The sequence below is a fragment of the Podarcis liolepis genome (assembly GCF_965112155.1).
Source record: "Podarcis liolepis genome assembly, chromosome: 3".
NCBI lineage: Eukaryota > Metazoa > Chordata > Lepidosauria > Squamata > Lacertidae > Podarcis > Podarcis liolepis.
The window spans coordinates 84,131,513-84,146,420 of NC_139557.1; the positions used below are offsets into that span (position 1 = coordinate 84,131,513).

Consider the following 14,908-nt stretch of genomic DNA (forward strand, 5'->3'; position numbering starts at 1 on the left):
CTCTAAAACCTGAAACAGATTGATTGGTCTATGGCCATTTTCGGCTTTTTGCCTTCTGTGCAACATGTGGCAGGACTAGATCTACCTGAGTAATCTAAAGCCGTTTTGCAAGCACCTTTTATCTGCTTGTGATGCACTGGAGTCCATATTACGTACCGTATTTTTTGTCCCATAGGACGCTCCGTCCCATAGGACGCACCTAGTTTTTGGGGGGGAAATAAAGGAATTTTCCCCCCTTTATTTCCCCCCCAAAACCAGGTCGGGGAAACCGAACCAGGTCGAGGAACAGCGGGATGGCGGCGCTGTGCCTCCCTGCTGTCCCCCGAGCTTGTGGGGCTGGCTGATGTCTGCCCGGTGCGCGGGGCGCTCTGCTTCAGGGTGCCCCGCGCACCGGGTGGCAGGCTGCTATCCGCAGCGTGGGGAGCCCTGCGGGGAACTGCTGCAGGGCTCCTCACGCTGTGGATGTCTGTCCAGCACGCGGGGCGCTCTGCTTCAGGGCGCCCCTCGCGCCGGGCAGCAGGCTGCTATCCACAGCCTAGACAGCCCTGCGGGAACTCCCGCAGGGCTGCCTAGGCTGTGGATGTGTTCCTGAAGTGCCGGGCTCTCTGCTTTCAGCACGCCCGGCGCTCCGGGAAGCAGGCTGCTATCCGCAGCCTAGACAGCCCTGCGGGACCTCCCGCAGGGTTGCCTAGGCTGCGGATGTGTTCCCGAAGCGCCGGGCGCTCTGCTTTCAGCGCGCCCGGCGCTTCGGGAAGCAGGCTACTATCTGCAGCCTAGACAGCCCTACGGGACCTCCCTCAGGGCTGCCTAGGCTGCGGATGTGTTCCCGAAGCGCCGGGCGCTCTGCTTTGAGCGCGCCTGGCGCTCCAGGAAGCAGGCTGCTATCCGTAGCCTAGACAGCCCTGCGGGAACTCCCGCAGGGTTGCCTCGGCTGCGGATGTCTTCCTGAAGCCTGGAGAGCAAGAGGGGTCGGTGCGCACCGACCCCTCTCGCTCTCCAAGCTTCAGCGAAAGCCTGCATTCGCCCCATAGGACGCACGCAGATTTCCCCTTCATTTTTGGAGGGGAAAAGTGCGTCCTATAGGGCGAAAAATACGGTAATTTGATCTGTTGGGTATGTGGGTTGATGGATAGGTATTCTGCTTTTAATGGCCTGTTTACAGCTGGGTTTTTCTTATGTTAGCTCATGCCAGTTTTAGTAGTATTTTGTTCTGTTTAGAAATGTCTGTTTTAACATTGTTTTTAAATTTCCTTATGATTTCTTTAAAAAATAATATTTATTTGCTGCACATCTGACTGGGTTCCCCCAGAAGTGGTGTAGTCAATAAAAGTAAAACTATCTAAATATTTGGATGACCGATTAGCTTGGCTAATCTGGCAGCTGGTACTGATTTTTTGAATCTCTATTAATCTCCCTAAATCCTGGATCAACATGCAAGTATTAACTAGTTTTTGGATTTGCTTTTGGTTTTATTAAATAATTTTATTTCATTAGTAGATTTTTTACATGCTTTTTTAAGGTCAAGACAGGTATTATTAGATTTCTTTGTTTCACTGCTGCTGCAGTGCTAGTCAAATAATTGGTCGTAATTTTCTCATCTCATTAGTATATTGATCAGGCATTACAAGTGAATGTTCCATCACCTATTCCTTAATGTTTGGTTTGAAAAAAGTGGGCGGCATGCATTGTTCCCTTTTAGTATGAAGAAATAAACTATAAAAGTCTGATCATTTGGAAGCAATTTCTGTCAAAAAAATCAAAATAGTATAATCATGTTTATTTAAAACTATGATTCTTTGCATTTCCACCAGGGTTCTCTTGCCACTTGCCAGTTGTCTGAACCACTGCTGTGGTTCATCTTAAGAGTGCTGGATACCAGCGAGGCACTGAAAGCATTTCATGATATGGGTGAGTCTTTTCCCTGGGAAAATCTGTCTAGAAGATTACTAAGGTTGGGATAAAAACAGCCTTGTGTGTGAGAATCTTCACTCTCTCTCCCCTCCCTCTCTCAGTCTGTGGAACTCTACAGAGTAACATATGCTGTTGAAGAGGTTCCCTGGCCATCAGGAGTTACTTTTGGGGGTGCGGTTCAAGAGACTGCTGTGGCACCTGTGTTGGTCCCAGTATGCATGCATGGTTCTATGCATGGCTGTTTGGAATCTGACTTACATCTGATTTTACACTTTACATATCAATACAAATTACATACATGGAATCTGATTTTACATATCAATATTGGCCTACAACTATGTATAAACCACTGAGTCTCTTGGGCTTGCTGATCGGCGGTTCGCATCCCTGTGACGGAGTGAGCTCCCGTTGCTCTTTCCCAGCTGCTGCCAACCTTGCAGTTCTAAAGCATGCCAGTGCAAGTAGATAAATAGGTACCGCTGCAGCGGGAAGGTAAACGGCATTTCCGTGCACTCTGGCACTCATCACGGTCCTCCGTGCACCAGTAGCGGTTTAGTCATGCTGGCCACATGACCTGGAAAGCTGTCTGTGGACAAATGCTGGCTCCCTTGGCCTGAAAGCAAGATGAGCGCCGCAACCCCAGAGTCGCCTTTGACTGGACTTAACCGTCCAGAGGTCCTTTACTTTTACTTTACTTCACTTTGTGTGTGCACCACAATTTCTTAATTTCTAGGTTCTCAGTGAAACAATAGTATGGGTAATTGCAATTGGAATTGTGTCTGAACTCCATCAATAACAACCAGTTAGAGGACCAAATTTGCAGTGTTGTGTCTTGCTTGTTTAAAAAGAGGGACTTGGGTTTTTGTTGTTGTTGTTGTTGTTTGCTTCATGTCATGCTGTAACCTTCATTAACTTTCTGTTTCATTATAGGAGGAGTTCAGCTTATTTGCAATAACATGGTGACAAGTACCAGAGCCATAGTAAACACAGCAAGAAGCATGGTTTCAACTATTATGAAATTTCTAGACTCAGGCCCTAGCAAGGCAACAGATAGTAGTTTGAAAGCAAGAGTGCTAGCTTCTGAACCTGATAATGCAGAAGGAATCCACAACTTTGCACCATTGGGTATGTTATGTGCCATTTTAAGACTGCCATGTTGAAGCCCCCTTAGTTTTTCAGTGACATTGCAGATGCTATAGTAATAATAACCTCCTCTATTTCTGATTCAGGTGTTCATGTTCTCCTGCAAATGTAGCCAAAATAGCACCATCCCCACACAAGGGGCAGGTATCAACAGATAACAGTACAAAAAAACTTCAGACTGAAAAAAACCTGGGTCATAGAAGAACCCAAACAATCCATTGGGATCATGGGATGTTAGTTAACTAAGAGGGGGGAAAGCTACAATCCAGGCACTAGGGAGAAAGCCCCTTTCCAGCGATTGGCTGGAAAAGGCAGATAAAGGCAGGGACATATAAAGGCATATAGAGAATCATCTCATTTTTTCAGGATAAGTCATTTCTTAGTTCACAGTGAAGCTATATATAAATGTCCCTGTGGGTGCAGAAGTGAGAGCTCTCCCGAGAAATCTATAGAGAAATTTTCAGATTTTATTGTAGCCGGAATCAGGCACAGCAGGGTCCACCCATCCTAGAATAAGAAGAAAAATCCCAAAGCATATCATAGAACAGTGTTTTTCAACCTTTTTTGGGCAAAGGCACACTTGTTTCATGAAAAAAAATCACGAGGCACACCACCATTAGAAAATGTTAAAAAAAATAACTCTGTGCCTATATTGACTATATATAAAGTAAGTCTCTTGAATAGGAATCAAATAAACACAAAGAAAGTATTTTGTAATTACTTTATTATGAAATAGTAAGTAAACAGAAATGTGAAAAATTATAAAATACTTTATTTTTAAATCTTTCGAATTTTTCAATTTTTCCCACGGCACACCAGGCAACATCTCGCGGCACACTAGTGTGCCGCGGAACAGTGGTTGAAAAACACTGTCATAGAATATGAGTTGGAAAGCACCCCAACGGTCATCTAGTCAACTCCATGCAATGCAGGAATCTCAATTAAAGCACCCCTGATAGATGGTCATTCAACATCTGCTTAAAAAGAGATGAATGAGCACATCCAGTGGAAAACCTGTTCAGGGAATGAGGTGGAGAGGAGAGGGACGGCAGGAAATGGGGCTGCTGGAGGCTTGCTCAGTGGCTATGAAATGCTGGCTGATGGTTGGGGAGAGAAAACCAAGGGGAAGAAAACTGAAATGTTATGGACTGAAGTCCTGAGCAGGATCACTCCACATTGCCGCATTTTGTTTTAAGTATTTTACTAGTAAATACGATATGCATATGGTTAATCGGGTGTAGAAGGTGGTATATTCTGAATCCCCAGCTGATTCAAATAGTAATTTTATATATATATATATATAATAGTGACTGAAATTAAAATTACTTATAAAAATATTATGTATAAGACCATTCATGAGAGTTCAGGCTTTCCATGTTTCTTGTATCATCTGCTTTTGGTTTGAAATAGTATAAGATTTTGGTCTGCTTTTTCCGGGGATGGGGGGGGTGTTTCTGCAGCTTGTGTAAGAGAAATTTCCAGTTCTTTATAACTCTGTCTTGTGAGTCCCATCCCCGGACTAGATTTGGGTTACTTTGTCCCGTCCGTATATTTGAGGGCTTTGTTTGAAGGAAACTCAGAGCGTTGTAGTTAGCCTCAAATAGTTTTAGATAACCTCAGTACGCAAGCTTGACACTTGTATGTTTCTGCCATCTCTCATTTTGAAATCATTCACACATTCGTGCCATTCGTTTGTTAAAGGTTCAATCACATCAAGCAGTCCTACAGCCCAGCCTGCCGAAGTGTTGCTCCAAGCGACTCCACCCCACAGAAGAGCTCGGTCTGCTGCCTGGTCTTACATCTTTTTGCCTGAGGAAGCTTGGTGCGACCTTACAATTCATCTTCCAGCTGCAGTGTTGTTAAAAGAAATACACATTCAGCCTCATCTTGCATCTCTTGCAAGTAAGTATATTTTGAGAACACAATTTATCTTGTAGGATAAAGGGGGTGTTTTTAATTAAATATTTAATTATCAATTATTTCAGTAAATAAGAATGCTGTCCACAAAGGCAATTCACATGAGTCAAAACAGTTCACATCTTGGTTTAATAAATTTGTGTTGGCCGTATAACTACAGTTTGTGTTTTATGGAATCTTGAATCCAATATAGAATTCCTTGTTTTTGAAGCTATTTGTCTAGATTTGAGAAAAGGCTAGTTGGCAAATATATCTGATACAATCACTTTGCTCTCTCTGTCCAATACTGTAACATACTGCTTTTTATAATTTTTAATATCAGTCTGCATCTCAGTCTCCCTTTCCTTTCCCTCCACTAACCAATTATTCAGCATATCACACAGGCCTTAACTTTGTTGGTACAAAGCTTCATGCTAAGGGGGTACAATGTGCATAAGACCTCAATGAATGAATGCAGCAGTTGCAAAGAAAACGGCAAGTCGCATGTTGTACCAACTAGATGATCTTTTCGATACACTAGTTACCTTTGCAGTTTGGCTAAAACCTGTGCTGTAGTTTACTATAGAATGCTTGTGCCTTGTAGAAATGTTTTATTTAATGGGTGACGTGCTACCATTTGTTAAGCAGGATTGTTAAATGACATAAGAAAAGCCTTCCTGCATCAGACCAAAGGCCTGTCTCACCCCGCATCCTGCTTCCCACAGTGGGCAGCCAGATGCCCATGTAACGCCTACAAGCAGGACTTGTTGCTTGGCACGGGTATTCAGAGACATAGTTCCTCTGAACCTGGAGGTAGCATATAGCAAACTAGACACTTAACCCTTGATGCACAAATCTGTGGACTGAGGATAAGGCTATTTCCCATTAAAAGCCATATAAATGGACAAATGGCAGTGAACTCCATAGATGTGCCATGAGAAGAAGTACTTCCTTCCATATGTTCCGACTATCCCAGCAATCAGCTTTACTAGATAACATTGGATCAAAGTCCTTTTGGTCTTCTTAGTCTTGGTGGTAGCTTTCCTGATCTGCAGTATACATTCTAGCTGAGCATCTGTTGACTGTAGTTTTGAATAATCCTCATGCTTTCTGGAGAGATTTGGCTTATTTATTTATTTATTTGACTTCTTGGTTTTTCCTTTCATCATTTTCACTAGCCCACTTCTTTTCTTTTGACGTTGGACTCCCTTGACAATTGCTCACTTAACCATTTGTTGAATTTGATAGCACTGTCGTCCCTGTTTCCAATCAGTTCAACACTAATGTTCACTTATGCTTGTGGAGATGATCTTAAAATCAGTATTCTTGCTCCACCTAGTGGTAACAGGCAAAAATTACAGCCTAGTACCACTGGGTGGAGCAAGAATGCCCATTTTATTTTTATTTTTTTAATAAAGAATGCCCATTTTAAAACAATCACCTACATGCATTAAGAAATCTTTTTTACAGGTAAGAATCAAATGGTCTCTTTTGCACCAGGTCCTGGATGCCACTTCTTATTAAGTCCAGGGTTGCCTCTCTTCTGGTTATTTGACCAACTATTTAGGTAGTGCTAGTGTGTGCAGCATACATTGTTTTACGTGTTGAATAATTTTACTTTACATTTAAAAGTAATGAACTTGATGCCTTCAAATTTATAACGCAAATCTAAGTAACTGTATGGTTTGCCTGCCTGTCTCTACAGCATGTCCTTCGTCAGTATCTGTTGAAATTAGTGCAGATGGGGTGAACATGTTACCTTTGTCTACGCCTGTTATCACAAGTGGTCTTACGTACATAAAAATACAGCTTGTAAAAGCTGAAGTTGCCTCTGCCGTTTGTCTTCGCCTTCACCGCCCACGAGATGCTAGTACGTTGGGACTATCTCAGATTAAATTACTTGGGCTCACTGCCTTTGGTAACACTTCATCTGCAACCGTCAACAATCCATTCCTTCCTTCTGAAGACCAGGTATCCAAAACAAGGTATGTATAATAACAACAACTTGTTTGTACCCTGCCCATCTTCCAGCATATATAAAAACATAATCAAACATTAAACCTTTAAAAAGCTTCCCTATACAGGGCTGCCTTCAGGTGTTTCCTAAATGTTATATAATTACTCATCTCTTTAACATCTGATGGGAGGGCATTCCACAGGGTAGGTGCCACTACCGAGAAGGCCCTCTGTATGGTCAGTATCCTTGCGTTTCCTCCGTTATGCGCCAGGTCAGCAATGTTGTAGGCCAGAAACACATAGAAGCTACTTTCCGCTGCTTTGCAACTCCATAGATATCACTTGTGTTTTTCTTCGTTGCATTAAAACACCAACCTCTGCAAAATAATTTATGTAATATCTGTGCATATATATGTTTAAAATCAATTTCCTATTCAAAAAAGCATAGCCTCTGCCTAGCACAGTCCTAAGAGGGAAACTGCACATGCATGGGAAATGCAGCAGGAAGCCCCAAGACAGTGGTAGGGAACCCAAGGCCTCAACTTTTGTTCTGTGATGCGGTTTGTCCCCAACCACACCCACCTGTCCATTACCTGACATTGTGTGACCATTGGGCCAAACCCAAAAGGAAGGATTGGGAGTACACTCTAGGGAGCACACTCTAAAATGCTTGAATTAAGTATTAAGAGTATTGAATTAAGAGAGCCAGTGTGGTGTAGTGGTTAAGAGCGGTAGATTCGTAATCTGGGGAACCGGGTTCGCGTCTCCGCTCCTCCACATGCAGCTGCTGGGTGACCTTGGGCCAGTCACACTTCTCTGAAGTCTCTCAGCCCCACTCACCTCACAGAGTGTTTGTTGTGGGGGAGGAGGGGAAAGGAGAATGTTAGCCGCTTTGAGACTCCTTCAGGTAGTGATAAAGCGGGATATCAAATCCAAACTCCTCCTCCTCCTCCTCCTCCTCCTCCTCCTCCAGTAGGTTTTTAAAAACAAACAACAACAAAAGCAAAAATTGAACCCGGGGAGACTTAATCCCAAAGTGAAATAAAAAGGATCAGACTATAAAGTTGCCACAATCCTATCAGGGTACATTTATGTGGATGTCAACATCGTCCCAAGAAGCTTTACTAATTGAATAAACTTGCTCAGGGTATACAACCTCAGTAATGGAAATCCTGTTCATGCTTTTAACCTGCAGGGGTGGAATGAATTGCTTTGGCTTCTTTGTCACCCTCCCCCCCCCCCAACCTGACTGCAAGTCTAGTGACTTCTGGTGGTTGGGTAAAGGAAGAACAAATCTGCTGGATTTTACATTATAGGTGCATGCTCGCGCACACACACACACACATACATGAGTATGTGAGAGAAGAGAGGAAGGAAATGAAAGTTTATATATGCACAAAAGAAAGAAAAAGCCCCTCCCCCTTTTGGGCATCTTTGGGGGGGGCAGAGGGAGGTAGGACACAGGCGTGTAGACAAATCCCAGCTGTGCTGTGGCATTGGGAAAGAAGGGGAAAAGGAAACTGCCATGGGGTTGGGGCAAAGAGCAGATCCCACAGGACTTTTTCAGCTGAACTTGGACGTATCCCCTTCATTGCCTAAGTGAAGTGAGAACAGCTGCCACCCTTCCATCCTCAAGAAGGATGGAGAGGCCCCCACCTTAAGTGCCCTGAGCCCGCCAGGTGGCTTCATTACCCCAGCACATCTGTTGAAGTGGCTCCATTACCATGCTGCCAGTGCAGCAGCAGGACCTCTTTGCCCACCCAGTGCATTACATTGGGGTACTGGAGCGGGGAGGGTGGCCAATGGGCCCATTGGCCCCTCTGAGCATCTGCCTCTCCTGGGGCCCTTCTGGTGCCAGGCCTGAGAGCATGGAACAGTTCATCAAGAGGTTCAGTACTATCTGTTGTAGACTGAATCGTAACAAATCTTTTTTTAAAAAAATTGCAGTGTCTGTCAGAGAGTCTACTTTTTGTAGACCTTGTCCAAAAAAGATTGTTCTATTGGGAGCTCAGACTTCTGGGTAAAACGGTGACCTCATGAGAAAGCAGTTTCTTTGTCTGCTTATTTCCAATACTCTCATTACTTGCACCTGTCTGTTACCTTGCCTGTACCACTGTTTCAAGGCCAAAGATGACCTTACAGTTTTCCACAGGGATCCTTCCATAAACATAGCATCTGCGGCAGATTCTAAGCTTGGAACCCAAAGCATTTTATCTTGCCATTTAAAAAAGTTGTTGCTATTCTCATTGTTTAAAAGAACATGATCAATCTGGGATAAAGTACTTTTCATTTTTCTCTTTTGGTCTGTCATTGGCTTACATGGAGTTAGTATGCTTTCTTGAATCCATGTTGTCATTTTCTGCATTGCAAAGCTTCTCCACTGTTAGCACTGAAGTTGAAAGTACCCTTCCTTCCATTTTTAATTAAGTTTTGGTTTCTTTGCTTTCCCAGCATTGGATGGTTAAGGTTGTTGCACCATTGCCTCACTCACATAAGTGATTTAGAAGGAATGATGGCAAGTGCCGCGGCACCCACTGCTAACCTCTTGCAGACGTGTGCTGCTCTGCTGATGTCTCCATACTGTGGCATGCATTCTCCAAACATTGAGGCAGTGCTTGTAAAAATTGGACTTCAGTCTACCAGAATAGGCCTGAAACTGATAGACATTCTTTTAAGAAACTGTTCTGCATCAGGGAGTGATCCTACAGGTAAGAATGTGGCTGTTTCCTTTTTTAATAATCTGGTGACTTGATAAAGAGTCTTACAGCCTTTCCTTGCTTAGAGAAATGAATAACTATCAGAATAATGAAAAGCATTTAGTTTAGTAGTTTAAAAATAAGTGGTTTTAAAGTTCTCAACAGTGTAAGATAATTTGTTAAGTTGTCCAGCTACCTTTCTTTGTATCGATGATAATTATACTACTATTGTTAAGATAAAAGTTTAAGGTTTGTTTTATTATTCAATCCGTTAAACAACACTTTGTTAGCTAGTGAATCGCATGTTCCTTGAGACATTAACAAATCTATTTTTCTTTTATGTGAGAAGATTTGAATAGCCCCTTGCTTTTTGGGAGATTAAATGGCCTGTCATCTGACTCTACCATTGACATCCTCTATCAGCTTGGGACGACTCAGGACCCTGGAACGAAAGATAGGTAAACAATGTGCATTGTCTCTAATACACACAAGCACACACACACAAAATGTGGGGATCATGGATTGCAGAGATGATTACAGTGATGCCCTCAAAGGGACCACAAATGCAGATCTGGACATTGCCAGTTTGTATGCATGTCAGTGGAGACTGGTAAAAGGTGTTTGGAAGTAGGGGCAGTGCTAGCGGCCTGATGTTTTCCTTGTGTATGGATAAAGCATACAACTAAATTCCACAACACTAGTTTTATATATACACACCATAGAGGGACATAAGTGTGTAAATCTTTGAGAGTCCAAGGTAGCCAACCAACAGAAGCCAGAGCAAGCTGCCTTTTAGATGTGTGTGAGGTTGCAATTGCATTTTTCAGACTTAAGCCATTCCTGGACTCCTTTTCCCCTTGCACAGGCTTCTGTTTATAGTTTGAGGGGAAGTGAAATGGCCATACAAGACAGAATATTTGATATTTGCAAATACTTCCCCTGTTAATGTTATAAGTCAAGCCATTGACAAATTATTTGCAGTTAATTTAGGCACATCTACCTTAGAAAAATGCCTATGCTAATGACTTGCAGTTGCCATGTCTGTTAATCAGACCCCCTGGGAAAATACTGAATTGTCAGTGTCACCTGAAATTTGTTAAAATACTGCCCATTTGATCTTAGACTGACATGTTGGAATTATTTTTAGTTTGTCTGCTGGTTGATATTCAGTATGCACACCTACCATTCATTTCATTTTCTCTCTATTCCATAGCACATTATTCCTTGTACCTTGAGCCTGTGTAATGTGTGACTAAGTTTAACCTTGAAATTATGTGTGTCCATTTTCTAGAATTCAAGCCCTATTGAAGTGGGTCAGTGATTCGGCAAGAGTAGCTGCTATGAAAAAAAGTGGCCGAATTAACTATATCTGTCCAAACAGCTCTACAAGAGAGTATGGTCTCCTGATGCCATCTCCTTCCCATTTGCACTGTGTAGCAGCAATTTTATGGCACAGCTATGAATTGCTTGTAGAGTACGACTTGCCAGCATTGCTGAACAGAGAGCTCTTTGAGTAAGTAGCTTAACTAAACACCTGTGCTATCTCCAAACTATATTTCTTTCTAAAACCTTTAAGCCTTAGTCCTACAGAGCAATAGTGAGCCACGTTTTTTTTTATTTGTGCTTAAGAAACCAGTGCATGGTTATATACTACTAACATGATGCAAGACTTTCTTCTTCAAAAATAGATTCTACAAAGGAAATCAGATCTACTGACTATCACTTTTTACCTTCCTTCTTTTTGTATGAGATGTTTTAAGTGACTTTGACAGCTCATTTCTTACATTTCTTGTATTGGAAGTTTTAAATTGGGGATGGGGAGCAGTTTTAGTTGGTGAGCTATATATAAGGCTCATCATTCTGGACTATTGGCCATGCTGCTGGGGCCGATGGGAGTTAGAGACCGACAATATCTGCTTCTGTCTGCCATATTGAACAGGGTGATATTTAGGATTCTTTTTTGTTAACTAGGAGAATTGAGTGCGTGTTATGTTCTAATTACTTTCCCCTTCTTCCTTAGGTCTCTCTTTAATTGGTCCATGTCTCTTCCCTGCAATATGGTTTTGAAGAAAGCTGTTGACAGTCTGCTTTGTTCAATGTGCCACATTCACCCAAACTATTTTTCCTTACTCATGGGCTGGATGGGTATTACTCCTCCCCCTGTGCAGTTGCAACACAGACTGTCTATGACAGATGACAGCAAAAAGCAGGACCTTAGTTCATCTTTAACAGATGACTCTAAAAATGCACAAGCACCTCTTGCACTAACAGAGTCTCACCTGGCCACCCTCGCTGCCTCGTCTCAGTCTCCTGAAGCTATTAAACAGCTGTTGGACTCAGGTTTGCCCTCTCTTCTTGTAAGAAGCCTTGCGAGTTTCTGCTTTAACCATACCTCTGCCTACGACTGCAACACTCAGTCAACGGACAGTTCCCAAGACAGGCTCAGAAGACACCACGTCCCGCAGCACTTTAACAAGATGCCCATCACAGCCGACTTAGTTGCTCCTGTTCTCAGGTTTTTGACAGAAGTTGGAAACAGCAACCTTATGAAGGACTGGCTGGGCGGCTCTGAAGTCAACCCACTGTGGACAGCACTTTTGTTTCTCCTTTGCCATTCTGGTGCTACTTCTGGTGGACATGGTGGGGTGACTCAGCAGACTAGTGCTAGGTCAACTTTACTTTCTTCAGCTTCTGGAACAGGACTGACGACTCAGCAAAGGACCGCAGTTGAAAATGCCACAGTTGCATTCTTCTTGCAGTGCATCTCTTGCCATCCTAATAACCAGAGGTTGATGGCTCAGGTAATAAACAAATTCACATGTTGAGTAGTTGATATTTATTAAAAGATCAGTTTAGCTGGATTTGAAGGACTGGCTGAGTATGTGGGGGCTGAGACTTCCCTTGGGGATCCAGACCTCCTTTGTGTTTTGCCTATGATAAGAGCAGAGTCTTTAGGGTGTGTTGCAGAACAGACTAGATTCCTTTTCAAAATAAAGCTACCGGATTTGCTGGGGTTTATATGCCATTGCTGCTGGATAATGTGCGATGCTGCCCCCATCAAAAATCTGCAACTCTTTCAAGCCACAACCCCAGAAAAAGTTAAAACATAGCCATTGATGTAATGTTCAGACATTATAATCATCGTGCCAAGGGTTGCTGTAATAGATGACTATAATATGGAAGTCCCTTGCAATATGGATTCCCCCCAGCACACAGAGCTTCCATGATAGCAGCAATTTCTGATGCCATTGCGGAGATAGTTTCCTCATGAGCCTGTTTGTTATTACATGCAAATGAGGAAATACCTCATTTTGCTTGGTGAGTGCGGTCAATGCAAGACCTGACACCCAGTTTTTTATTTGGTGGCCCCCAAAGTTTGGAATCATTTCACTTCAGAGATTCACTGGCATTCTGAAGGTGATGCAATGCATTCCTGATCAGGCAGACACTGGAAGGGATTTTAATGTTTAAACTTTCTAATTATAGTGGGGGGTCATTCTTGTATTTTGTAAGCTGCCCACAACTTAGTCAATACAAATGTTATTTTCTTCGTTATCCTACTTGCTTCACTATTAGCCAAATGGTTAAGGGTCCATTTGACAATGTTGCCTGTGAGCCATTCTTTATAGGTGATATCAGGTGGTGGAGAAGGATGATTCCTCATCATCTTCTCTGCCAGTATCCCCCTTTTTCCTGATATACATCAAAAAAAGATGCAGACCGGAGGGGAATGGTTTGCAAAGTTGAAGTGTGCCTCAGAATTGTCTCACTGCACCACTTGCAGGGCACACAACTTTGTTTTTTTGTCTGGCTGTTTGCTGTCTTGTACAAAATTTGGAATGAAATCCAGAGTCGTTGTCTAGGGCTTGCTCCATTGCACAGTATAGCAGCCAGGCAAGAAGAAGCATGAATAATATCACATTGGGCTTTTAAGTCCAGTGGGCTGAGGATGTGAAATGAAGAGAGTGCATTCTTTGGGGCTCTCTGACTCATTCCGACTTGGAACACTCTGCTCACTCCCTTCCATGCACTCTTGAGTCAAGGAAAATGACTATGGACTCTGGGGCAGCAGGTGATGCCCCTCCATGGCCGCCAGTTGTTAAACCCCATATTAAGGCATGTATGTAAAGTCGTACCTTGGAAGTTGAATGGAATCGGTTCCAGAAGTCCTTCGATTTCCAAAATGTTTGGAAACCAAAGCGGAGCTTCTGATTGGCTGCAGGAACCTCCTGCAGCCAATCAGAAGCTATGGAAGCCCCATTGGACGTTTGGTTTCCAAAAGAATGTTTGCAAACCGGAACAATCACTTCCACGTTTGCAGCGTTCGGGAGCCAAAACGTCTGAGTTCCAGGGCGCTCGGATTCCAAGGTACAACTGTACAAATAAATTGGTTCTTGGTCTTTGTAACATAAAAACTGTTTGCTGCCCCCCCCCAAGTGTTTCATTTAAATACTTAGTGTCATTTTAGCAGCTGTAGAAGCCCTGTGAGCTTTAAGACAAATGGAGGGGAAAGTTGTTTTGCCAGTTAATAAGAGCACAAGTATTGTTCACTGTGAGGAGACCCTGAGCTGACAGGGTTAAACAGCCCAGTGTATGCGTTCCACCTACTGTGGGGTGGAGGGACCCTGTGGCATTTCCAGGGTCTATCAGAGCGAGCGCATATTTGGCCCCGCCCAGACTGGCTACTGACATAGGGCCACACAAATCTGCATCCACCAGCTCAAAAGGTCTGGTGGTCTCCCTTTCAGACCTTGGGTAGGTGCACGTTTTCATCTTTGCGTGCTTACATGCCCTGCAATCAAGAAATTTAGCACATGACTTCATTTTGCACCCCTCAGTGCACTCTGGGATCTTCTTCACGTAACCCCACGGCATGTGACCCATTCGTCTGTGCCAAAGATGCTGGCATTCACATGTTCTGATATTCTAATAAACAAACAAATGATTCCTTCCCTCCCTTCTTAGGTTCTCTGTGAACTCTTCCACTCCTCTCCTCAAAGAAGCAACCTCCCAACATCAGGAAATATTTCAGGATTCATTAGAAGGCTGTTTTTGCAGTTGATGCTAGAGGATGAAAAAGTCACAATGTTCCTTCAGTCACCTTGTCCAGTAAGTTACTTCTCCTCGCCCCCACCTAGGACTGGAACAATCTGTATGTAACTAGATATTGGATGCTTTTCGATGATTTGATATCATTCCCCCCGGTGGGAGTTGGTGTCAAAACATGTGCAGTGTTTTTCCAGCCCCAAAGACGTAGACAGTGATGCACTTTTTAAAAAATATCTTTTTATAATAGTAAGTTGATG

General features: G+C 43.1%; 1 protein-coding gene across 17 annotated transcripts in view; it reads left to right on the forward strand.

Annotated features, from left to right (window-relative positions):
- Positions 1-14,908, forward strand: part of BIRC6 (baculoviral IAP repeat containing 6) — a 141,332-nt gene that overhangs the window by 71,399 nt on the left and 55,025 nt on the right. For all 17 annotated transcript variants that reach the window (XM_083497033.1, XM_083497024.1, XM_083497035.1 and 14 more), the window contains 9 exons: positions 1,812-1,908; positions 2,842-3,036; positions 4,756-4,956; positions 6,656-6,935; positions 9,358-9,614; positions 9,952-10,060; positions 10,894-11,115; positions 11,623-12,403; positions 14,568-14,711. In XM_083497033.1, the coding sequence (XP_083353159.1) occupies positions 1,812-1,908; positions 2,842-3,036; positions 4,756-4,956; positions 6,656-6,935; positions 9,358-9,614; positions 9,952-10,060; positions 10,894-11,115; positions 11,623-12,403; positions 14,568-14,711 (2,286 nt within the window). The remainder of the gene's footprint in view (positions 1-1,811; positions 1,909-2,841; positions 3,037-4,755; positions 4,957-6,655; positions 6,936-9,357; positions 9,615-9,951; positions 10,061-10,893; positions 11,116-11,622; positions 12,404-14,567; positions 14,712-14,908) is intronic.